At 44.1% G+C, this 24,965-nt stretch overlaps 1 protein-coding gene and 1 pseudogene across 1 annotated transcript in view; both read left to right on the top strand.

Moving 5' to 3' along the window:
- The first annotated feature begins 384 nt into the window (after positions 1–384).
- LOC147904002 (uncharacterized) overlaps positions 385–24,965 on the top strand; it is a 44,845-nt gene continuing 20,264 nt past the window's right edge. Inside the window, exons 1-8 of the mRNA XM_087372859.1 lie at positions 385–1,191; positions 1,279–1,417; positions 1,928–2,043; positions 4,199–4,313; positions 10,847–10,939; positions 11,100–11,192; positions 22,650–22,724; positions 22,829–22,969. Coding sequence (XP_087228985.1) covers positions 887–1,191; positions 1,279–1,417; positions 1,928–2,043; positions 4,199–4,313; positions 10,847–10,939; positions 11,100–11,192; positions 22,650–22,724; positions 22,829–22,969 — 1,077 coding nt within the window. The 5' untranslated portion in view covers positions 385–886. The remainder of the gene's footprint in view (positions 1,192–1,278; positions 1,418–1,927; positions 2,044–4,198; positions 4,314–10,846; positions 10,940–11,099; positions 11,193–22,649; positions 22,725–22,828; positions 22,970–24,965) is intronic.
- Positions 5,119–7,516, top strand: LOC147904003 (uncharacterized; annotated as a pseudogene).

Raw genomic sequence — 24,965 nt, 5'->3', positions numbered from 1 at the left:
AGGGAAGGTGTTGAGAGTTCATGCTCAACATCATGTGATCACGTGTGCATAGCACCATCATGTGATCATATGTGTATAGCACTAACCCAATAGAGTGTTATAAAGGAAAGGGTTAGATCCCTTAACCCTAACCCTAAATGGGTTTGTATATATTCTATTTTTTCAACTAAATCTAGTGTACAGTTAGTCATTTGTGGTGTGCTCTCTAGCTGTGCCCTCTCTCCTCATCTCCACTCTTCTCCTCTCCCCTCTTCATATTTTGTCATCACTTATGTTAAGTTGATGGAGGAGACATTGATTGTGCAAATGAGAGAGGAGCATGCAAAGCATGGAAGTGCATGCATGGACAAGAAGGAGACGAGCTAGCCATGCTTGGATGTTTAAGGCAAAGCATGGAAGTGCATGCATGGTCAAGAAGGAGACGAGCTAGCCATGCTTGAATGCTTTGTTGCATGAAGGCAAAGCATGGAAGTGCATGCATGGACACGAAGGAGACGAGCTAGCCATGCTTGAATGTTTTGCTGCATGAAGGCAAAGCATGGAAGTGTATGCATGGACACCATGCTTGAATGTTTTGCTGCATGAAGCGTTTGGGAGAGAGTCTGATGCATTTGTTGCTAGTGTATATTCCTTCATTGCTCCGCGACAAACGCAGAATCTAACGATGCCCAATTCTTTCGGGGCCGTCCTGCTCTCTGTCCTGAGCGAAATTTTAGCCTTCTGATCTCCACCATATTTGCATCTTCACCACACTGCCTTTCAAGTAGAGTCTCCATGCACTCGTTGCTGCCAATGCCATGCAGCAAACTTCTTGAGCTCTTGCAATCATGTGGGCGATCATGGAATCAACGCCAATATAGGACTCTCACATTGCGCGTGCCCGATCATGGGTTCTGAAAGTTGGGTCATCCGCCCCTGTGAATTTACGACCAGACAAGGCCTCCTTTTTGCAAACAATTCTTTAAGGGTTCATGGAAGGTTTGCAGCACAGTCATCTGAATTGGGCGTTTGTAGGAAAGCTGGTGACCACTCTTGCAGTGCCTTGATTGTCGTAAGGAGCACCGAAGAGAAACAAGATGCTACACTAGTCACATGTTATATAACTGAGGGCGATAAGGGCCCGAACCTTAGATCATCTTCCAGGTCCAGGAGGAAGCGTGTTCTAGAACCTGCTAGAGTTGCAATATCGCGGTACTTTCCTCTATTTGAACTTGACATTCAATCAAATATACCTCTGCAAATTTCCTTCGCTAGCAAGTGATAAATTCAGGCTTGCAGTGCTGATCAGAGTTCTCTAGGAGTAGCGTCATCCCGTGAAGACGTCGTGTATGGGTCTCGAAGATCTGGTTCCGTAGGTGCAGAATCTCTGCCCCCTCTTACACGAGAAGAGGAGCACCAATTTTTTTCGGATGTGCAGGTATTATGCCAATACTTTCCCGATCATTGAACCTTCTCTGTAACTTGTTTTCTTGGTAATGAATTTTCCTGCTACTTATCAAATCGTTTTCTCTGGAAAACTAACACTTCGCTGTGTAAGTTTTCAAATCGTTTTGTCTGGTAGGGAAAAACGTTTTCGAGAAAAAAAATACACTAAAGATGCGTGGATCGTTTGCTCAAAGTCTTCTACATTATGCAGTCGACCTCTGGCATCGATGATGCTCTTTTTTACCCTCCCTCCTCTCAACCTTAAAAATAATCTCTTTCTCTTATCTGATATTTCAAGTCGATAAACGACCAAAGCTTCATTTGGCCAGGTCAATGGAAAGGCACAGGAGGAACCTTTTTGATTCCATGCATTAATTGGAATATACCAAACTTCTGGCGTGGTTTTAGTGACTATAAAGACAGAATGAGTTCAAACAAAGCAGGACACTGTAGATCCTGTACATTAATCGGCATATGTCAATTGTTGTTTTGTTGCGTGTAGGATCTACTTCATCTTCAGAATATCAAGGCAGAATTAACAAGAAAGCTTGGACGAGTTCCAACAGACCAAGAATGGGCGGACTGCATCGGATGCTCTCTTTGCCGTCTTTACGCAAGGTATTTGCTTGGTTGTGTTTGATTTGGTGCATTGCTGTTTTTGATGTTTTCTTTTTGAATTTGCTTGTGAAACAAGTGGCCAAACATTGGAAAAATAAAATTGATGGTTCTTGGTTGATTGTTTCTCTTAGATTTATGTTATTCTTGCTCCTAATGATTTCCTCCAACTTATTTTTGAATTGAAAGTTGAAACCCTGCTCATGAGTGATCATAGCACTGAACTTCTTTGTGGAATGTCATTGTTGCCTTCATCTAGCACCCCCAAACCGTTCATGAAGTGCAAAGCCACTGACCAGTTATATATGTATGTTGGCCTTAATTGTCGCTTAACTTTATCCGAGCTGAGCACTAAGTCTATTCGTGGTTCATGAATTGCGTTTGGAATTATTTGGATATTGAGTCTTAGATATGGATTCAAAACGTATGTTAACAAACATGCATTATGTTGTTGATCTTTGATGCAGAAATGTAGACATAAGCATCCGAAGACATTGGAGCGTAGGGACAGAGAGGGAAAACACCTGTACTGACCAGTATTCTCGTGCTTTTGGGTTGCTCCATTGCTCCACTAAGATTTCTTACTATGAGTGGAGGGCTGAGGCCTATGTGTGAAAGGCTAGTAAGATGCTCTACAATGCCCTGGAGAGGCCCTACTTAGAGGCTAGACGAAGAGCTTGGTCTGGCCAAAACCCTGGTAAACTAAACCAGGTGCAATCTCCTGCTGTACTTTGGCCCCTGGTCAGTTGGCCGGCTGATCCAGGTCGACTTGGTAGATCGGGGCTGACCTAGTTGGCCAATTCAGGCTTGCTGAATGAATGCCCTGTGGCTGGTGTCCTCATGATGCAACTGAAGCCATTGTCCTTGAGTAATGCTCACAGATGGGCATAAAATAATCTACCCTAGTGTGCATAGGATGTGCTCTGCATCATGTAGATGATGTGTTTGCCCCTTCCACTGAAATTACAATAGGGATCACTTGGTTCTTGCTCTTTGCTCCTGTGGTGCTGCACTAGTGGAGGTATTGCTGCTGCCAAATGCCTGAGAATTCCTGCTGCATCTGGTCCTACAAGATTCACGTTTACGATATTCTATCTATGGTCGGGTCCAATAAGTTTGTCCAATTGCAGTGTGCTGATCTTCTTGAGCTTTTGGAAGAGAAGCAGTGTCCCATGTTGTTGTGCTTTATCTTTCTTGGGGAATCAACTCAAGCTGTAGAAAACTGCTGAGACATGTGCTGTTACAGTAACTGTGTACCCAAGCACAACACACGACCAGCTGTAACCATCATGGGCCTGCGAGAGCACATCTTCACCCAGCCTCTGTAGCACCCAGAAGGCGTGATCCACTACAACTTGTGAAGAGAATCCGTTGGAGTCACCCCTAGAAACTAGTTATTTGAAGAAGAATCCATTGGAGTCACCCCTAGAGACTTGTCACCTCTACAACTTGTGAAGAATCCATTGGAGTCACCCCTAGAAACTAGTTATTCCCACCATTTGACATCTTACCAAATGTCGTCTCTTAATGCATGTACTTCTTTTTTGACCACACAGCAGTTGCAAGCCATAGCATAGAAACAAGCTTTGGTTTAAATAAGTATGTACCTCTATGTACATCAAATATTTCACAATGTTTGTGAAAAGTGTTGTCAATGGATTCATCCAAGCTCGTTACATTCCAACTGGAATGTAGCATTCCTTCCCTCTTTAGGACTCGGGGTCCTTGATGACAAAATCTGGGAATGTAGCTACACAATGGACTAGCCCAAGATCATGAGAGGCTATGCACCGAGTACATTGCATATGGACTTATTACCCTAGCCCCGATCTTAGCAAAGCTATTTAACAAAGCGGTTTGCGCTGGTTTTCCTCACACCTGGATCCTTAACCCCAGTGTCCTGGCTCATAAGGCAGGGGGTCCCATGAGCTTGATGCAAACAACATAGATCTTTAATGTAATTTACGCAAATGTAGAACTTAAAGAGTATGGATTGTATGTGCTTCAGTCTGCTTTAGGTTACCAAGTGAGTGATTCATCCTAGGGTTTAACCTGGTCAGTGTGCTTCGAATGAAAGGTAATCTAAGAGCCTTCAAAACGGTATGTTACTTTGTGCAGAAGGGGCTAATTCACAGTTTTGTTCGTGTTATTCCTGAAGGATTGGAAAAGGGCGAGCAGCAAAAAGGAAGATGATAGCTGCCAACTTACCTCTAGTTGGCTCTGTTGCAAAACAGTTTCTTGGTCGAGGGCTCTCTTATCAGGAACTTTGTCAGGTACTATGGGTACATATATATACGCATGCTTCTTGCTGAACTAAATAGTTAAAATTTCTTGCACACTTATATGTTTAGTTGAGCTTATCAACTGTCTAAAGATAAATGTTCATGTCTATACTCAAGTCGTGAAAAGAAGAGGCTTTTTGAGAACTACACATTCCCATTGCAATATCTCCACAAAAAAACAAAAACACAGTTTGTATGCTTGCTTACCATGTCTGAATCGACCAATCACCCCTTTGCAGGTGTGGATTACACTGAAACCCCATATGAGCAGGGCATAAGATCTCATTTAAACTGCTCCTTCATGTCTGCTGATGCTTTTATCATTGGAAAAGTACAAGACACATAGTTGCATATGAAACGCGTTTCATACTTGTATGAAACCCGTATGAAACGTTTCATACGTATGAAACGCGTTTCATAAAGCCCCAATTTTGGGGTAGGGTTCAAAAGAGGGCAAAATCGTGATTTCACGCATTTCGCCGTACCCGTGCACTCCGTACTCCCATAGCTCCGTCTGTGCAGCCCGTACGCTCCCTCTTGCTCATTCTCGAGGTTTGTGCCCCCAATCATCCCCAATGTGCATTCAATCGTCCTTTCTACAGTCTACCCTTCTTCTTGAATTTGGCGCTGCATCCTTTCATGCAGGCTGAAATCTGCTCTTTGAACTTTCTGATGTTCCTGAAATCTAAGTTCTAACGCTCCTCTCTTGATTCATCTGCTCATCTTGCATGCATGATGTAGGCTGGAAAGCTGCAATTGCTTTTGCTGTTCTACATCGCTTTTTGCAAGTAAGAAGATGCCTCGAAAAGGTAGTGCGTTGTGGAGCAATGTCACCTTCAATTCCTTTGGTGCACACTATGATAAGAGTGGCACAGGCAAGTGGACCTGCAACTTTTGTGCTGAGCCGCATCATGGGACATTTCAGAGATTGCAGGTTCACTTTTCTCGAACAAAGGGCTTAGCTAAAATGCTAGGGATTCCAATTGATAGAGTCAATGCATGGGATGAGCTTGAATTAAATATCTCAGATATTCCAGCATCAATGAGGGAGGAGAATGACATTTTGCAGATGTCGCAGTCTTCAGGCTCCACGCCCACAGCTAAAAGCAGTGCCCTTACCTTGTTTAAGCGAGGAGATATGAAGGCAGCCATGCAAAAGGCAGCTATGAAGGAGGCAACTAGAGAGGTAACAAAGTTGTTTGTGCAATGTGCATTGTCTTTCAATATTACTCGAACCGCTCATTGGAAGTCTACTATGCGAGCTATCTCGCGTATTGGGTGTGAGTGGGAGGGTCCGAGCTATGAGACATTGCGTACAAAAGAGCTTCGCCATGAGAAAGAAGCATTGATGAGAGAGCTAGAGCCTCTGAAGGGAACATGGCAGAAGTATGGTTGCACCTTGCTATGTGATGGCTGGTCAGATGGGCTGGTCAGATGTGAGGAAAAGAAATGTCTACAACATTCTAGTTTCCTCTTGCAAAGGAACTATGTTCCTTCGTGCTATAGATGCATCAGCTTCAGGGACAGTGGTGATAGGTGCATATATATGGTCTCATTTGCGCACAACTATTTTTGAGATTGGTGTAGCAAATGTGGTGCAGGTGATCACAGATAATGGCTCCAATTGTGTGTCCATGGGAAGGATGCTTGAGGATGAGTTTCCCACTATTGTTTGGACACCATGTGCTTCTTATAGTTTGGATCTTGCCATTGAGGACATGGCAAAGTTGCCTTGGGTTTCTCATATATTTTCTAAAGCTTTGAGCTTGGTAAATTTTGTAACCAAAAGACCCAAGGTCTTGAGCATGTTCAGGGAAAATAGTGACCTCGACCTTTTACGGTTTGCTTATATGTTCATAATGTTGGAGAGGGTTGTTCAAGTGCGGCATGGCTTGCTGCGTACAGTTGTTTCCCGTGATTGGCAGCAATGGGGGGATAGGAATGAGCCCAAAGCAATTGGTTTCAGCCACATGGTCATGAGAGATGCATGGTGGGAGGAGGCTGCAGCTCTAGTGAAGATAATGAACCCCATGTACAGTGTTCTCCGATTGACAGATATGGAGGGGAGCACCATTGGGCTTCTCTATGAGTTCATGGACAAAGTGGGGGAAACCCTTGATGCGTGTACTCACCTATCTGCAGACAGGTATCCCGTACTCATGAGTCATCCTTTGAAGTTTAGCATTTTTCCAATTAGCAAAGTGGCATGCTTAGAATTCCTTTTAATCTATGTTTTCATTTTTTCTAAACATTATTGGTTTTGCCTTTGATTCATAATTTCTTATTAAGGATTGAAGACCTTAAGGAGATCTGGAACACGTGTTGGGATTGGTTTAGTAGGCCAATCCATACTGTTGCTCATATCCTTCATCCTCTATGGAGGAATGAGCAGCAATATCTCGATAGAGAATTAGAGGATGGGTGGTCAGCTTATATGAGCAAGATTGTGGGAGATGATGATGATCTGCTTTTGAAGTTGGAGGATGAGCGTCTTCTTTTCCGCAACCGAAGCGGTGTTTTTGGATCACGCAATGCACAAAGAGAGGAGACTCAGCTAGCAGCAGTTTCTTGGTGGGAAAAATATGGCATTGAGGCATCCCACTTGGTAATACTTAACCCTAGAGGCAATACTTTCTTATTACTTGAAAACATGTGGGTATAGCTCAGCAATTGGAAGCTGCCACTAAACTGTAAAGTCTGAGAATGTCTCTTGTTTTGTTTTAGAGACGCATAGCGATGCGAGTTCTCTCACAAGACTGTAGCTCTGGACCTTGTGAGAGAAACTGGAGTACATGGGCCTTACTCCATACCAAGAAGAGGAACAGATTGTCCACTGTGCAATTGGAGAGGTTGGTCTTTTGCCATTGCAATCTACGATTGCTCGAGCAAACGAACTACCCCATTGAGCCTCGGCAGGTGAATCCCTACAAAATCGACATCACAAAGTGCAAGGAGATGCCGTGATTCCACTTGAGGAGGGGGATATCTACGCCATGTTGTACGAGGAGATCACGGCTTCATCTCACCACACCCGATCCTCCCAGGCAGCTGGTGCCAGTACTTCAATTGCACCTGCATCTCATGAGGATGCTTTTTATGAGTCTTCTGGGAGTTCCAGTAGCAGTGAGGAGGAGGCTGATGAGGACATGGATTTGGGTGAGGAGGAAGATGCTGACATTGATGATGAGGCTTGACTTTTGATTTGTGACTTATTATTGATAGACAGTACTTTGAATTCCAGTTGTAGTTTGACCTTTTTACCTTCATGGTCCATCACCATGGAGGTCTTGGGAGGTTCATTGATGACTGTAGTTATTATTATTATTAGTATTCAAATTTCAGTAAGTATGATCAAGATTCAATTATCAATATGTATGATCATTCAGTATGTATGTGTGAAGATGATCATTGAGTACTCTAATATGTATAATGTATGATCATTGATGACTAGCTTTTTGTATGATGAGGATTCAGTATGTATGGTGCTTATACTTGATATGTATGTTTTTTGTATCATGTATGCACTATGGAGTCACTTACAATCTTTATTTGCACATTTTTGTATATGGCATGATGCATACCCTAGGTATGAATGCACATATTTTCACATTCCGAATGAAACCCGTTTCATTCATTTTTCGAAACCCGTTTCAAACGTATGAAACCGGTTTGAAACCTCCCGTTTCAGAAACTCCTGGCAACTATGAAGACACAGCCTGCATTGTTGCCACATTTTGGGGTGTATTCATCCAGCTAGCACATTTGCTGCTGTCGCCATTTTGGAGCAGGCTTAGCCTTGCTGCTTGCAGAAGCATTGGGAGCCGTAACATCCGCTACAAGTTCCATCGCCATTACAACTAAATCCCGCCGCTACTCTTAGCTGGTCACTGCCATTTTCTAGAGAAGGGGAAACTTTATTTGGCTGATTGAGTGTCTTATCAGTCCTTTATGTTGGAAAAGTCACCTCCCCATCTGTGAGCCCCCATATGAGGAGAGCATGGGGAAGGTATACTTAGGGTTAATATTAAGGCTGCCACATGGGCATTATACTGGCTGCCATATGGGCAGCACAATCACAGACAAAAGAGCGGATATGGGGCTGCCACATTCCCATTGCAATATCTCCACAAAAAAACAAAAACACAGCTCGTATGCTTGCTTACCATGTCTGAATCGACCAATCACCCCTTTGCAGGTGTGGATTACACTGAAACCCCATATGAGCAGGGCATAAGGTCTCATTTAAACTGCTCCTTCATGTCTGCTGATGCTTTTATCATTGGAAAAGTACCAGACACAGCCTGCATTGTTGCCACATTTTGGGGTGTATTCATCCAGCTAACACATTTGCTGCTGTCGCAATCTTGGAGCAGGCTTAGCCTTGCTGCTCGCAGAAGCATTGGGAGCCATAACATCAGCCACAAGGTCCATCACCATTACAACTAATCCCGCTGGTACTCTTAGCTGGTCGCTGCCATTTTCCAGACAAGGGGAAACTTTATTTGTTGATAGTCGCCATATTTGGCAGAACTGCCTTCATTTTGGCTGGTCGAGTGTCTTATCAGTCCTTTATGTCACCCCCCCCATTTGTGAGCCCCCATACGAGGAGAGCATGGGGAAGGTGTACTTAGGGTTAATATTAGGGCTGCCACATGGGCCGCATACTGGCTGCTATATGGGCCATTGGGCAGCACAATTACAGGCAAAAGAGCGGATATGGGGCTGCCACATGGGCTGCCATGTGGACAGCAAAGAGAGATACCTGGCAAGGAAGAGCTCCCTTGAAGGTCAGGTTTGATGCAGGGCTGCTACAAGATTCTCTGGAACATGAGGGAGCAGAATTGCGTGGGTATCTCAGCACGAGGGATGATGTCAGCAGTACGGATTTGCCACACAGGCACCTGGAGCTGTACGGTGCACATTAGTGATCAGGACCAGGTCGCAATCAGATCCAAATTGATTTCCTTCATTGAGACCTGGAAGAGGAGGTGTATGTCACTCAACCTCCTAGTTTTGAATTCAAAGGATGTAAAACTAAGGTACATGTTGCCTGCACAATAAGGTTTGAGCATGGCATGCCAAGATTCATACTCATCTTATCAGGCTTGGTGATTATAACAATCCTAAAAGGAGAACTCTTTATGTCACCAAGCATGATGACGACTTATTATCTTGATGATATGCACGAGGAATGGGTAGTAAAATCGAAATCCATAGTATTTCTCAATGCACTTTGAATAAAAAGGTGCAAATCCATGCTATTTCTGAATGGTATTGATTGGCCCTTAAAACAAGATCTGTGGTCCCAATGTCATGGCTAAACCTGGAAGCTCTGTTCTCATGTAATCTGGAAAATCAACCACTTCAACCCATACAGGGCTTCCTAATTCCGCTCTCTCAGTCGTGATATAATTTAATAGAGGGACTAATATCTCCTTTATTTTGCATGTTTAAACATAATTCTTGGTCATCTTTTACAAGCCACATCCAATGAGAATCATAGTCTCTCTTATTAGATTGTATTGATGTCTATAAGACATACCCATTGTATGGATGACGGGGGTGTTACATGGCTACCTGCAAGAGCTTCTACAGAGCTATAGCAGGGCTTCTGGAGCAAGAAAAGGGCCTGAACAGAGGTGGAACAGCAGGGTCTGATTGGCGGCAGACTAAATCAAGGTATGGGCCAGAGAAATGGCCTAAATCAGGTTGGGGCAGGGGCAGGACAGCCTGGTCCACTGGTTGCCTGTCACGTGACAGGCAGGGCCTGCAAAGGCCCAAGATATGTGCCCCCTCAGGTTGGTTTACAGACTGAGGGGTGGTTGATCAGTCTCAGCATTGTAGGGAAAGTCATGCTTTGTTAGGACAGGCTGTGTGTGTGTGTGTGTGTGTGTGTGATTGCCTCTCTGTTCATCAGATAGATTACTCTCCTTACTTGTCTTACAATGAGATCTGATGATATTGTAATTGCATGTCTTCTCTTTGAGGACTGCTTTTTGTAATATAAGCATACATGGATTTCACCCCAAAAAAAAAGCGTGTGTGTGTGTGTGTGTTTCTATCAGTGTTTCTAGTCTTGAGTAGTAGTTGTCTCACTTTCGGATGCTATGAATGTACATTCTTCTTAATGAAATGGTTTTTTTTTCAGTTTGCCCAAAAAAAAAAGTGCGCGCGCGCACGTTTGTGCATGCTGCTGCTTACAAAAAAAAGTGTATGTGTGCACATCACATATTGATGGGCTTCATTAGGCTTGGCAGGACTGATTTTCTTTAGGGAAGGTTTAGCTCTGATCTGATAATGCATGCATCTTACTTCAACACTAATGCTATTCAAATGCTCCACAAAATAGGATCCTTTGTCCCAACACTAAACTTTGGATGTCTAATCCCCCCCCCCCACACACACACACACCATATTTCACTTTTTCTGCTTTACAGGATCATTTTACAACTAATTCTTTAACATATCTTATGACTATTGCATGAATTATATTGAATATACTTATCTGATACTGTCCTTAACAGGAGGGAGCATTGGGACTCCTAAAGAGCACAGAAAGGTTCGATATATCACATGAAACAAAATTTTCTACATATTCTTTTTTCTGGATCCGTGAGGTATGTAATCTTTTTACTGAATGTCATCGTCTTTTGATTGATGTCAAGGCATGTTGTTTGACTTCATAAACTTATAAACTTTCCTGCTTGTAGTCTGAATAAATGTAACAATCTTATTTATGATAGATGCCTTCGCCTGAGCTTTGATTTATTTTTGCAGAGAATGTCAGCTGCTGCAAAGAAATTTCAACGCATTTGGGTGGTTGGAAAATCTATTCAGAAGACTGTGTCATTCATTCTAGAATGCAAAGATGTGAGTGATTTTGTTTCCACATTTGAGTGCTTATCTGGTTTCAAGTACATACATCTGTCTTTACTTCAATTCATTTATTAATGGAGGATGAGTTTTTGTTTCTTTACAAATGCAATGGATTGGGTGCATCTGATTTGAATTGATTAGAGTTGTATTTTAATACTAGCCCGAGACATGCTGTATTAAAGTTTGGCGATGTCAGGAGTTCCTGGATGCCTTATTGTTTCTGACATGTAGATGTTTAAAGCTTCTTTGTAATGCTTTTAACTGATTTGTAGGTCTCTTCCTCAAGAGCGTTGCGAGCTAAAGCTTTATAAGCTTGTGAGTCTAGACAGGTGATAAAGCGATGAGGAGCGCTTGATTGTAGGCCGAGGCTCATTGTTCTTGAGTGCTACTCACGAGCTCAATTGATGACTTTGTCTCTCAATTAGCTTGGAAGGTTTGTTTCTTTCCTTTCATCTGTCTTTGCCCTTTCCCAGCAGCAGCTCCTCATCCTCAAGTTGGTGTAAGCCTTACAATGGAGGACAAAAATGCCACTCCAATTATATCAGTCCCCTTCATGGAGAGCATCGAGCCAGGTAGAGACAAAACAGAGACAGAGATGGTAGAGACGTAAGACTGTTACAGAGAGACAGTTTCCTGTTGGGGAGTGGGAGAGAAGGAGGACATCATGGAAGAGAGTGTGGGAACCAAGAGCAAAATTGTAGTTTGAGAGGAAATCCTCTCTTTTATAGAGTGGGAGAGAGGGTGGCCTAGATCATAGGCACCTCTCCTACATCATAGGCAATCAGCCCTATATCATAGGGACTCCTAAATCTAAGGCACCTCCCCAAGTGGGGACCTTTGCATTACATCATCACTTATGCCATAGTCTAGACACATCATAGCACTTAGTGCGCTACACACACACACACACACACACACACACACACACATGATCATAAGACAAGCCCTTGATCACACAATTCCCAGCATCTCCTACGAGTTCAAAGTTGCCACTACTCTGCAGGAGACAGAGATCACATCTCTTGCTTCAATTCCAAGAGGCTCCTTCACCAGAAGATTCTATGCAAAGTCTCAGTGGTGGCCTTCTTTCTTCACAGCGAGAGCCAGAGATAAGAGGTGCTCCTCTCATGCCACAGTCTCAGGAGGTCTCAGTTCCAGGATTACTGCAGGATGGGCTTCACTCCCTGGTAGTAGTCCAAATAGCCTCGTCACTCTATCCCAGTTTTCGTACCTATGAGTCAGAGGAGTATCTAGGATCCATAGTTTCTACTAGGAAAGGTCATATCTTGCACTCCACTTCAAGTGGTTTCAGATCACACGGGTGTGAGGTATGAACTTTAGGGCATATTGATGCAAGATTGCTAAGATGCAGAGGACACAAACTGGCGTTATCCATAGTGTCTGCCACGAACACTTGGATTGTTGTAGGAGATTTCAAGATGGTTGAATTCGCTGAAGATAAGATCAGGGAGGACTATCAGAGAGAGAGAGAGAGAGAGAGAGAGAGAGAGAGAGAGAGAGAGAGGGACCGTCTCTTGGTCCATGTTGGTCTTCACGATGGAGGACTTCTCTCATTTGGGACACAATCTATACTTCTCTCAGTCAGGCGTCTTTCATGGCTCAATTTGCTTATCCAGATTAGATAGATACTATATCATCAGTGGTGCCATGCTAGGGGAGGGCAGGTGGGTATTCTATCAGCCTTTGTTCTTTTGGACCATGACCCAGTGTTGATTCAGGCTATTTTGACATCTAGACTGGGGGGAACTGGTACTGTTAGAGTCACAGGCTTTCTGATGGAGTTTGTGCACGAGCTTCAAGATATCTGGCTCCTAGAGGACAGACCAGAGGGGCTTGGATAGTTAGCCTGGGTGGAGCGGGCTCTAGAGAGAGAGTCAGTGCTGCATGCCAGTAAAAGCAAAAGGTGAGAAAGCAAAGCACATACAAAGAGAGGGAGCAGACAGTGATGAGGTAACCATATTGCAGGGCTTGATACAGAGTTTCCTGGACTTGCTTTTCCTTAGGGGTCAACTATTTGCAGCACAGGAGAGGCTGGAGAAGTTGCAGGATAGGAGAGCTCAATTGGGCTTCTACTCACACAAAAGGGTGACAGATGCTCCAGAGAGTTCTTTAGAGCGATTTCTGATAGCATGTGGAGACTTAAGAGGGGATGCGGGAGTATGACAGGCAGTCCCTCGTCATCTCATGGAGATTACATTTGAGTTCTATTTTAGTCTCGAAATAGCAGATCTAGTGACAGATGAGATAGTAGTCAAAGGGAGGGTGTTTGGGATCATGTTTTGCAAGTCGTTTCAAACAAGATGTGCCGTATATTTGATCTATTCAGGAGGTTACAGATGCACTGCGAGAGCTTCCCAAGGATAGATGCTCAAGAGAGGATGGCTTGTAGCCTTTTTTTGTAGGACCTTGTGGGATATCTTCAAACCACATCTTGTGGTGAGCCCATGTGTACAGGTCTTATTAGTCTCATCCTGAAAGTTGGAGACAGGACAGTTCTTATGTCATGATGCGTAGGTCAGCAAGAAAGTTGCTATCTGCATTCGAAGATGACTTGCGGGACAAGGCTCTTCAGCTCGGATCTTTAGGTGAGCCCATGTGTACAGGTCTTATTAGTATAATCCTGAAAGTGGGAGACAGGACAGTTCTTAGGAATGAGAAACCAGTTACACTTCTCGGGACTGCCTACAAGACCTTGGCTAAGACTTTGGCTCTGTGCCTTAGACCCCTTCTTTGCGACATCATCCGAGCTACACAAACAGGCTTTGTCCAGGATCATTGCATCTTGGACAATGTGTTCACTTTTTGGGAGGCCACACACTAGGCACATGCGAGTCAACAGGATATCGCAGTCCTACTTCAGGATTTTGAGAAGACCAAAACAGAGTTGACTGCACCATGAGCAGACTTGGTTTCAGTGACAGATGGATCTCATGCGTATTCTCATTCAGCAAGTAGGATGGTGTTATGTGGAGGATGAGCCCTGCATTCCATCTATCCAGATCAGTTAGACATGGATGCCCCCTTGCTCCATATCTTTTTTTATTTTCTAGTTGAGGCTATGGGCTAGTTCTTGTAAGCTACTAGTTAAGGGATATTGGTACTACGTCTTCCGATTAGGCAAGAGCAGGAGGAGGAGCTGTTAGATACTGAGCTTGCAGAGATACATCAATCACATTCAGAGCACAACTTGACTACTATTGCCACATCCATTGACAGGTTCTACCTAGCAGGTGCTGTGCAGGATACTCCGATTGGGGTGTTGACAGAGGTTTCGTTTGCCTTCCCAGATGCACTTCCACTGGCTATCTTGGCTTCTAGGTTGGGGTTGATGTATCTCCAGCTCAGCAGCTTGCACTTATATTGATGAAGCTGTTCTGGCCTTTGGAGGAGAAGGTTACTCTTGAGTTCGGGAATGCCAAGGTGTTGAGGGACAACCCCCAACGGAGATAGGGAAGTGCATATGCAGAATCACATTGCAAAAGATGCAGAAACAGCCATAGACAAAGGAGGGGACGGAAAATAATAAGCAAGACAAAGGGGGAGCTCCCAAGCTGAACACCGGTAATCCGGAATAAAGTTGGAGAATGTTTTTGTGTGCTCGCCAGGGATGGCTGAAGAAGATGACCCCAACGGTTCCCAATGTCATAATGCTCAGCCGTCATGGGCAGCCCCATATCCCCACTTGGATATCCTCCAATGGTACCTTGTCAGCCCAATATTCCACTATCCTATGTGTGTAATTATGTGCGTACCTGTGGTTGCAACCATGGGGTGAAATCCACCATCAGCAAAGGTAGCTGCTATGCCCATATCCCTTTTTGCATAAAATTTCTAGAGCACTCTGCCTAAACACCTTGTGGAGAAAGCATTAAAATGCATTGGTCTTCAGCTACATTTGGGCCGCAAAACCAGTCTCATGTGGATCTAATAGATACAAGACTTTGGCACGCTTACTATTGTTAATTTTTGAAGATTCTCCACCTTGATTGTTGTGGAAGGCCTTGTGGATGTCACAAGCCCTCCTGTAGTACAAGTTTTTATAGCCATATCACTTAAGACATATATCCCTCCTTTTGTCACCATGTGCGTCTTTATTATTTACATGTTGGATCCTAAGATGATCTTTTCAATAAATATAACTGTCATTACCCTACGGAAGTGAAGATTCTGTATGAGTTGTTTGTGCCTTGAGGCTTTGTAGTGAAGGGGGAAGGGGCAGATTTGGAGATGGGGAGAGAATAGCAGAAGGAAGGGAGAAGAAGGGGAAGGAGAGAGGAAGAGAGAGAAGAATGAGGGAATAGAGAGATAGAGAGAGGGAGAGAGAGAGAGTGTGAGCGTAGGCAGCAAGTAGCAGGAAGGAGGAGGGAGAGTAGATAGGATTAGATGTCACATCAAAAAGTACCTTACAATCCTTTTTGGGTTGACTTATATAGTCCCCCACAGTTCCCGCATTTCCCCTACTATTCTCCCATCTATTTCCCCCTTAAAATCCATCTTTTTCCCACCTTCATTACAGCCATCCCTTCCCAAAGAATTTTGCCCTCAAAATTTCCAAGAGGCTGCCCTGGATGAGAAGGATACAACAGAAACTGATCAGCTCTGTAGGAGATAGGGGTAGTCCTGCACAATGCTCTCAGGTTGCCAAGAATTCTAATCTTCCGTTAAACCTTTCCATTTGATGAGGTATTATGTGTAGGCTTTGTTCCTGAGTACACGATCTCTAAAGCCCTTGATTTGCTCCGGCACATAGATTATGTGGCCCTCTTCATCCATAGGAGGCAACTCAAGAAGAACCTGGACATGCTGTCCGACATGTGGTTTCAGCAAGGATACATGGAAAACATTATGGATCTTGGAGGTACTGGGTAGTTCCAACTGATATGCTACCTGCCCAACTTTGCGGATGATTTTGTAGGGGCCATAATACCTGTGGGCAAGCTTTGTGTTGGTATTACCTTTCAGCGAGGAATATCGATTCTTATGGAGACGTAAATGCACATAATCCCCTTCTTCAAAAGATAAGTACCTCCTTTGTTCATCCGCATACTTCTTCTGCTTGGCTTGGGCATCCTGCATATTCCTCTTAGCCAACTGCAGAAGGGCATCCATACTCTCCAAATCATTCCTTGCTTGCTGATTTTTCACAGCCAAGTCTGCAACCCTGGAAGGCATTCCCACTTTGCATCCATACATAGCCTCCAATGGACTCATGCCAATAGAAAGGTGTTTGGTGCTGTTGTAGCAAAATTCAGCCAATGCTAACCATTTGTCCCAAGACTTCTGCATGTCATGACAGTAATGCCTTAGATACTCCTCCAACCACTTGTTCACCGTCTCTGATTGTCCATCCGTCTGTGGATGATAAGCAGTACTAGGCGCAAGGGAAGTACCAACTGCAGTGAATAACTCTTGCCAAAAGTGACCCATAAATTTAGCATCCCTGTCACTGACAATCTCCTAAGGAAAACCATGGTGCTTGAACACATACTCAATGAATTGCCAGGCAACCTGTGAAGCGGAGTACCGAGTCCTAGTCAGTATGAAATGGGCCTGCTTAGTCATCCTGTCAACCACCACAAATATGCTATCCCAACCCTTATCTATAGAAGGCAAGCCTGTAATGAAGTCCATGGCAATGTGAGTCCATTTGCCTTCAGGAATGGGTAGCGGTTGCAGAAGGCCTGCGGGTAACCGGCTGTCCACTTTATTTTGTTGGCAGGGCAAACATTCACTGACAAACTTAACCACATCTCGCCACAAACCATCCCAAATAAAGCTCTCCTTTACTTTTTCATATGTTTTTGTGATACCCGTATGCCCTGACATAGGGGATGAGTGCATTTCCTGTAATACCATCAACCTGTACTTGGAGTCTGGCACAAGATAAATTCTGTCCCTGCACCATAACAGTCCGTTGCGGAGCTGAAATCGAACATGTCCTTGGCTGGACGGACTCTGTAACTCCACAAAAATAGGAGCTGCATCAGAATTTTGCATGTATTCCTCCTGAATCCCAAGTATCCACTCCTGATGAAGCGTGGAAATGGCAGACAGTTTGCATGACCACATCCTAGACAAGGCATCAGCAACCACATTCTCTTTCCCCTTTCTATATTCAATGTCAAAATCATAGGACTGAACTGCAGCCAGCCATCTCTTCTGCTTCATGGATAAATTAGGCTGCGTTAAGAAGTACTTGAGTGTCCTATGATCCGTTTTGACCTTAATCTTGCTACCGTACAGGTAGTGGTGCCATTTTGCAAAAGCATGCAAGATTGCCAGCATCTCTTGATCCTAAACATGATAATTCATTTCTCTGGCATTAAACTTCATGCTCTCAAAAGCAATCACACCATGCTCTTGTTTTAGGACAGCCCCTAAACCTTTGCCACTGGCATCCGTCTCAATAATGAAAGACCGTGAGAAATCAGGGCACACCAATACAGGTGCATTGCTAAGGGCATCCTTGAGGTTATCAAAGCTGAGTTGTGCTGCTTCTGACCATTGGAAGGCATCCTTTTTCAGCAAATCAGTGAGAGGGGCAGCCCTTTTGGCGGAGTGCCTAATGAATCTCCTGTAAAAAGAAGCAAGACCCAAGAAACCTCTGAGCTGCGTGGTATTTTGTGGTTGCGGCCACTCCTTAATGCATTTCACCTTAGCTGGGTCTACCCTGATTCCGTGCCTGCTTACAACATGACCAAGATATTCAACCTCCTCTGCCATAAATGTGCACTTGCTGGCCTTGACATAAAGCTGATGCATCCTCAAGATTTCTAGCACTTGTCGGACATGGTCAATGTGTTCCTGTGCATCCTTACTATAAATGAGAATGTCATCGAAAAATACCAGCACACATTTGAAAAGAAGGTGGTGTAAGATTTTGTTCATGAGTGCCTGGAAGGTGGCTGGTGCATTAGTCAAACCAAAAGGCATCACCTTGAACTCATATAATCCTCTTTCTGTACGAAAGGCAGTCTTATGCTCATCACCCTCTTTCATCCTGATCTGATGGTAACCTGACCTCAAATCAATCTTCGTGAAATACTGAGCACCCTTGAGTTCATCCAGCAGGTCATCAATCCTGGGAATAGGAAACCTGTTCTTAATGGTGGTCTTATTCAATTCTCTGTAATCAATGCACATATGAAAAGAGCCATCCTTCTTTTTCACCAGGAGTACTGGAGATGCAAATGGCGAGGTGCTATGAGCAAGGAAGTTTTTCTCAAGAAAATCTCGCACCTGTGTTGCCACTTCTTCCCGTTCAACCTTAGAGAGTCGGTACGGGGCCTTGTTTATTGGTTTACTACCATGTTCCAGGACTATGGCATGATCAACATCTCTTTTTGGGGGCAACTGAGATGGCATATCAGCAAACACATCCCCAAATTCTAAGAGCAATTTCTGCATTTCACAATTATCCACATGGGGAATACCACCCTCCTGAGGTACAGAGACATTCAATGCATAAATGGCACTTTCGTTCTTAAGCTCCCTAGCTAGTTGCCTTGCTGAAATGACCTGCAATTTCTGATTCACAATGCCCTGCAATGTAACAGTTCTACCCTTGTGGCAAAACTCAAGAGATAAAGCATTCAAATCTATACTGATTTTCCCCAGGGATTTCAGCCAATCACAACCCAGGACAGCATCTATGGGTCCCATATCCAATGCCAAAAGATCACCTGCAAACTCATAATGATCAGAAAACTTGATCCTGGCATCCTGGCAACAATGTCTGCTGATCATGTGCTGTCCATTCGCGATCTCCACTTTCAGACCATGGTCTATCTCTGTAGCAACTAATCCCAATCTTTGCAATGTTCTACAATTAATGAAACTGTGAGTGCTACCACTGTCTACCAATACATGGACAGATCTGCCATTAATCATTCCCTTCAACCTGATTGTGTCAGCACTTTTGGCACCCATCAAGGCATGTAGTGAGATGGTATACAGTGTAGACTGGGCATCCCAATAAATCTGTTCATCATCCACAGGAACATTACCATTAGCATCACCTCTGACAGGAAAAGGCATTGTAGGTTGATGCTCCAACACAGAGAGTGTTGGCTTACGGCCTTTCCTGCTACATGTAGGCTAAATATCAATCTCATGCATCACATGAGTGGTTTGCTCAATAGCCCCACCCGGATCAAAAGGAAAAGCAGTCCCCTTTGTGGCATCTGTGTCAGGAGACTCATCTGCATCATGAACTCCTGTCAATTCCTCATGAGAGACATCATGGGGGTCTGCTACATCAGCCACTTCATCATCATCAAATAATTCAATTGTCATGCTGAGTTTGGCTGAGCTGACATTCTTCATTTTGCACACATCTCGGTGCTCAGGTGTCCATTTCTCTCCACACCTAAAGCATAAATTTGCCCTCTTCCTACTGTCCATTATGGCTCTGGAATGTTGTTTAACTTCTGATTTGCCAAAACCAGCACTGGGTTTGACACCTGTCTTTGCATCCATGGGCCTGTATGGCTTTGCATGTGGCATCTTACTTCAGAAACCGTTGGATATCGTGGGAAGGAAGCAGCTGCTGGTTTCTTATCAATCCAATCAGCAGAATTTGTCTTCCTGTCAGCATCATAAGCAGTACCATAGAAGCTATGTGACACATGCTTGTACTTGCCAGCATATTTTGGCTCAAACACCTCAGCAAGCTGGGCTGCTCGCTCAATGGTTAGAGGATTGTGAGCTCTCACATCAGCAGCTAGAGAGGGATCTAAGCCTTGTATAAAACGCAGCAACTTCCCTTTCTCAGAAATATCCTGTACAAACAAAGAAAGTCTCCAAAAAGGCTGCAAGTACTCCTGGACCGTACCTGTTTGTGACAGTGCATAGAATTCAGCAAGGTACTGTTCAAGGATCAGGGCCGAGACGAAGGTCGTGACCATAAGCTCCTTGAACTGTTTCCAGGTGGTAGGCCTCTGAGGTTACTCTCGCATGTAACGCCACCATGTATGTGCATAATCCTGTAAATGCATGCTAGCAAAAATGATCCTCTCCTCATCATTCTTAGGGTAGAAGTGGAAATAATCTTCAAGCTTCGTGAGCCACTCCTCCAACTCATTGGGAGTGCGAGTGTCACCCTTAAACTTATGCACAGAGATTTTATCTTTCACATATTTGGTTGCGTTATTCCTATAGTGACTACCAGCATACTCACGCTTGAAGCTCACATACTGTGAAAAGGGCATCTCATTACGAACATCCTCAGGCAAAGCCCTATATGAACGTAAGGCATCTGAAAGCATATCATCCATGTTTACATGCTGCCCACTTCCAGCATCATGCTGGTTAGGAGAACCACTCCCCTGATGCATAAAGTGCGTCTGACTGAAAGCATTACCTCCCTGATACGCAGGCTGAGTCTGACTGAATGTATTAACAGGAGGTGTCATCGAAGCATGCAATCCCTGCTGAGTCTGCCTGTTATAAACATCTCGGTGGGTGGGTGGCATAGAAAAAGGTTGAGAAGAGGACTGGCCCCTCTCCCAACTGCCCTGAAACCCAACACCCAATCCAGGCATGCTCGCCGTTGGCAAAAATGTGCCAATGGGCTGGCCCAAAATGGACGGCTCAGCCAATGAAATATGCGAGCCAAATGGAGGCCTGGAATCAATAAGAGAAGTGCTCGGCGGCACGGGCAAGGCATCACCAGAATCAACATAATCCCCATGCTGGGGTGCATGCATAGAACCAACATCATAAGTGCGACGGCCATCAGCCATAAATCCCCTGTGTGGGTCAGGAAAATCACCCTGGCTATCCGACTGATCCCCGTGCTGGGGTGCGGGCTGCTTACCCTTATCGTGCATACTGATGGCGGTAGTGATCTGTTGCCCAATGTTCTTACCCATCTGGGTGATAGCTGAAGGGCAACAGAAGCATGGCGGCCAAGCGGAGCAAGGCAAAGGCATAGGAGCGCTGGAGTGACTGAGATGCTCACGGACGGCGATGCCACGAGCAAGATGCCACCGAGGTCGAGATGCCAGGGACGACGACTTGTAGCTTGGGCCTGCTGGGTTTGCAGGGCTGCTTCTTTACGGGATGACTGCAAAGGAAAAGGGGGCAACGAAAAGCTGAGCAGTGCATGAGCGTCGTTAGGTGCAAGCCACGAAGGGCGGATCCGTTAGAGGCACAGGTAGGTAGGTGGCGAGCCGGAATACCCTAGCTGAGGAGGAGCTCTCCGAAAACATGTCGTGGACTCTTCTCGGCTTTCTAGACTGGTCGTGGGCTTGTGGAATATGGGAGGATAGCCTTAGATAGGCACGTAGCAACTGGTATCGTTGGCCTTGCGTCTGTCAGCCTACGAGCTGGTGGTACCTTGCTGCGTCTGTCAGTCTACGAGCTGATTGTACCTTGCTGCATCTGTAGGCGTCTCAACGTACTGATTGCTATAATGCAGGGTTGGTGAAGCCAACGGAAGCAAGGTGCTAGAGAGCGGAGCTCTGATACCAATGTAGTGAAGGGGGAAGGGGCAGATTTGGAGATGGGGAGAGAATAGCAGAAGGAAGGGAGAAGAAGGGGAAGGAGAGAGGAAGAGAGAGAAGAATGAGGGAATAGAGAGATAGAGAGAGGGAGAGAGAGAGAGTGTGAGCGTAGGCAGCAGGTAGCGGGAAGGAGGAGGGAGAGTAGATAGGATTAGATGTCACATCAAAAAGTACCTTACAATCCTTTTTGGGTTGACTTATATAGTCCCCCACAGTTCCCACATTTCCCCTACTATTCTCCCATCTATTTCCCCCTTAAAATCCATCTTTTTCCTACCTTCATTACAGGCTTAGTTTTGGAGTAATCTAGCCTTTTCATCATTTTATAATTCAAAGAAAAAGGTAGGGTAAATGCGTGCCTGAAAATTGTTGCATGAATCTGTTTATTTACCGCATCATTTGTTAGCCATACTAACTTTAGTGCTAGCCTTCTCCTTTAGTGCTAGCCTTCGCCATGGCTGAGCCTACCCTTCACATCTGGAGTGCCGACAGAAAATCAGTACGAAGACTTTGTAGAAATGGATGCTCAAGTATGTGTGGGTGTGTGGATTTGTATGTGTAAGAGCATATGTATATACTATTGTCTACACCCACTGTTGGGCACTGATGACGTCAGTGGGGATGTCATAGTAGCTAGTCCCTGCTATGCATGATGGAGTTAATGGTTTTCAACCTTATGGGTGACTATCATGAGATTGAAACTGCACTATGTTTGTGTTTTTAGAGATGAGTTTGGGCATGTTCCTGGATTCATGTAGATATATATATACTAACTTTGTTGTAAGTTTGTTTAGGGCAATCTTTTTCTCATTTGAATTAGCCGGCAATTTGCATGAGTAAAGGAAAGATAGAACTAGTGTGCTACATAAAAATTGACACATAGTCGTTGGGAAATTATTTTTTGCATGCACTGCTGATACTGCAGGAGTTCAGAGAGGTGCATGGAAGAAACCCGACCATCAATGAGCTTGCTTTTGCCTCAAAGATTGATAAATATAAAGTAAGCTTCTCCATCAAGGATTTCTGCCATCAAAGATACGATATTCAGGATATGGCACTGCATACTGTTTTCTAATCTCAAAATTTACTTCTGTCTAATGTCAGATAAGGCAAGCATTCTGTGCAATAAGGCCTGCTAAAGTCTTAGATACAAGTGGAAAAGAAAGTGGTAATAACGATGGCTATAAGAGGAATGTATTATACAGAGAGCTTGAAGATCCTGAAAGTGATATCCTTCCATGGCTGGTGAGTCATCACAGTATTGTTTCCACTTTGTGTTAGAAAGCTTGATATAGTACAGCCCGTATTATTCTAATTATGCAAATTTTCATGTGCATATCGTCTCTTTATACCTCTAAAATGTTTTTATCTCGAAAACCTTTCTACTTTATTTTAAGGCTAATGATCTGACAGAATTTCTTTGGGTGACATTATTTTACTGTTTTGCCTTGAATTTTTTGTATGGAGTCCCTTGTGCTACAGGATCTTGAATGCATCTTGAGCATCTCTTCTTGATAATTTGGAATAAACTCTAATTACAACAGTTTTTGAAATCTTGAAAGAACCTAAGATTTGTAGAAGTAAAGATCCATCTAGTGATGTCCAACCACTCACCTCTTGAGAAAGGGATACAAGACCCAATGCATCATAACAAGAAATCCTTCCACGGCTCCTGACATGGCATGTGTCACTTGACAACAAGCTTGCAAATCAAAGATCCGAGTCGAGAAAAACAGTGACCAAAACTGCAGATGTCACAGCTATCGAGCTCCTGATCTCCAAAAACAAAAGTCCTACCTTTGTGTGTGTGTCTTCTGCCTTGCAAGTTTCACCCCAAAAGTAATATTTTTCTCAAATCCTTATGTGCGCTTGAGAAACTACATACAAAATCTTTGCCGAATGGAGGTGGTAGATTTTCAAAATATTTGTGTAGACCAATTGCTGCACGTGGACCTTTTTCAGCTTTAGAACCCCCTTTGATATTGCCAAGGAGGAAGACGGATTTTGCTAGCTTGGTCTTGTGGCATGCCCCAAAACCACTCTGCTCTGACCTTGGAGAATAGTTACCTTCTCTCAAAAATTTATGTAGTATTGACTAAATCCAAAAGTGATTCCACCCTCATGGTATTGGGAGAGATCGTAACGAGTCCTATGTTCATTGATGCCCATGGGGTTGGATTGTGCCAGAGAGTGCTTCATGTGCCATGTGTCACACTGTGTCTCAACAAAACGTGTTATAAACAAAAGAAGGATACCAAAAATTCCCAACAGTACGAGGCCTTGAAGAAGGCATTCCAATTTCCACAGCAGAATGCCGTGGAGAGGATGGACTCTCACCCTTCTTGTTCAAGAAAATCTGGGACCTAGTATCCATCCCTCTTTGCCTTGCATCTCAGGAGATTTTTTACGCAGGGATGATGTCCCTTTTGCTATCTTGAAGATGAATTATGTTGTTGAGGCCCAATGGGTGGAGATTTCTTTCACTCTTCTTGGGCTCTTTGGACACAGAAAGGTGATAAGGATAGTGTGCCCATCCTTTTAGACCACAAGGCCAAGGTGAGAAGGTAGTCGCTTTTGTGGCTAAGGGATGATGAGGGCTAGATGAATATGGACCCACAGCTAGTTATTCCAGGCCAAGCCCTCTATGCCTCTGGCAAAGGCAGCTTGAGAAGAGATTTGGTCACAGATTCCTGCAGTGGTCTTGTAGTATATCATGAGCTGCTTTGGAGTGTAGCTCTATAGATGCGCATGCCTAATCATGTTGGCATACACTGATGATCTTGAATGCCGACCCAAAAACTGACACACGTGCTACAATGGATGGAAGCACCGGATTCGTGACGTAAATTCTCCATGGCATTCTTGCATGTATTGAGGTTCTGCTGAAAGCCCTCTAGGAATGCTGCTGTGTCATCCACATACTCAACATCGAGTAGACCATCGCATAAAGTTTAATTGCCTCCATATTAAGGCTTTTGCATTCATACAAGAACGTATGCCATGGCCTCTGCAATGAACAGAAAAAGACACAAAGCCAAAGGAAGCCTAAGCAAAATAATTTTGGAAAGCAAAAAGCTACTCCCTAAACGCTTCAGACAATGACACTTTCATTGGAGGAAGAGTACCATTCTAAGATGGTGCTGATGTAGAATTTTGAAGTGTCAAGCCAATGAAGGATGTGCTTGTCAAGACCCGATTGCATTTGATCACAGGCTTTGTTGAGATCCAAAAGGAGACTTGC

This window comes from Dipteris shenzhenensis, chromosome 3 (genome assembly GCF_047967505.1).
Source record: "Dipteris shenzhenensis isolate YYH24624 ecotype China chromosome 3, Dip_SZ_1.0, whole genome shotgun sequence".
NCBI lineage: Eukaryota > Viridiplantae > Streptophyta > Polypodiopsida > Gleicheniales > Dipteridaceae > Dipteris > Dipteris shenzhenensis.
This window is presented reverse-complemented; position numbering and strand designations above follow the sequence as displayed.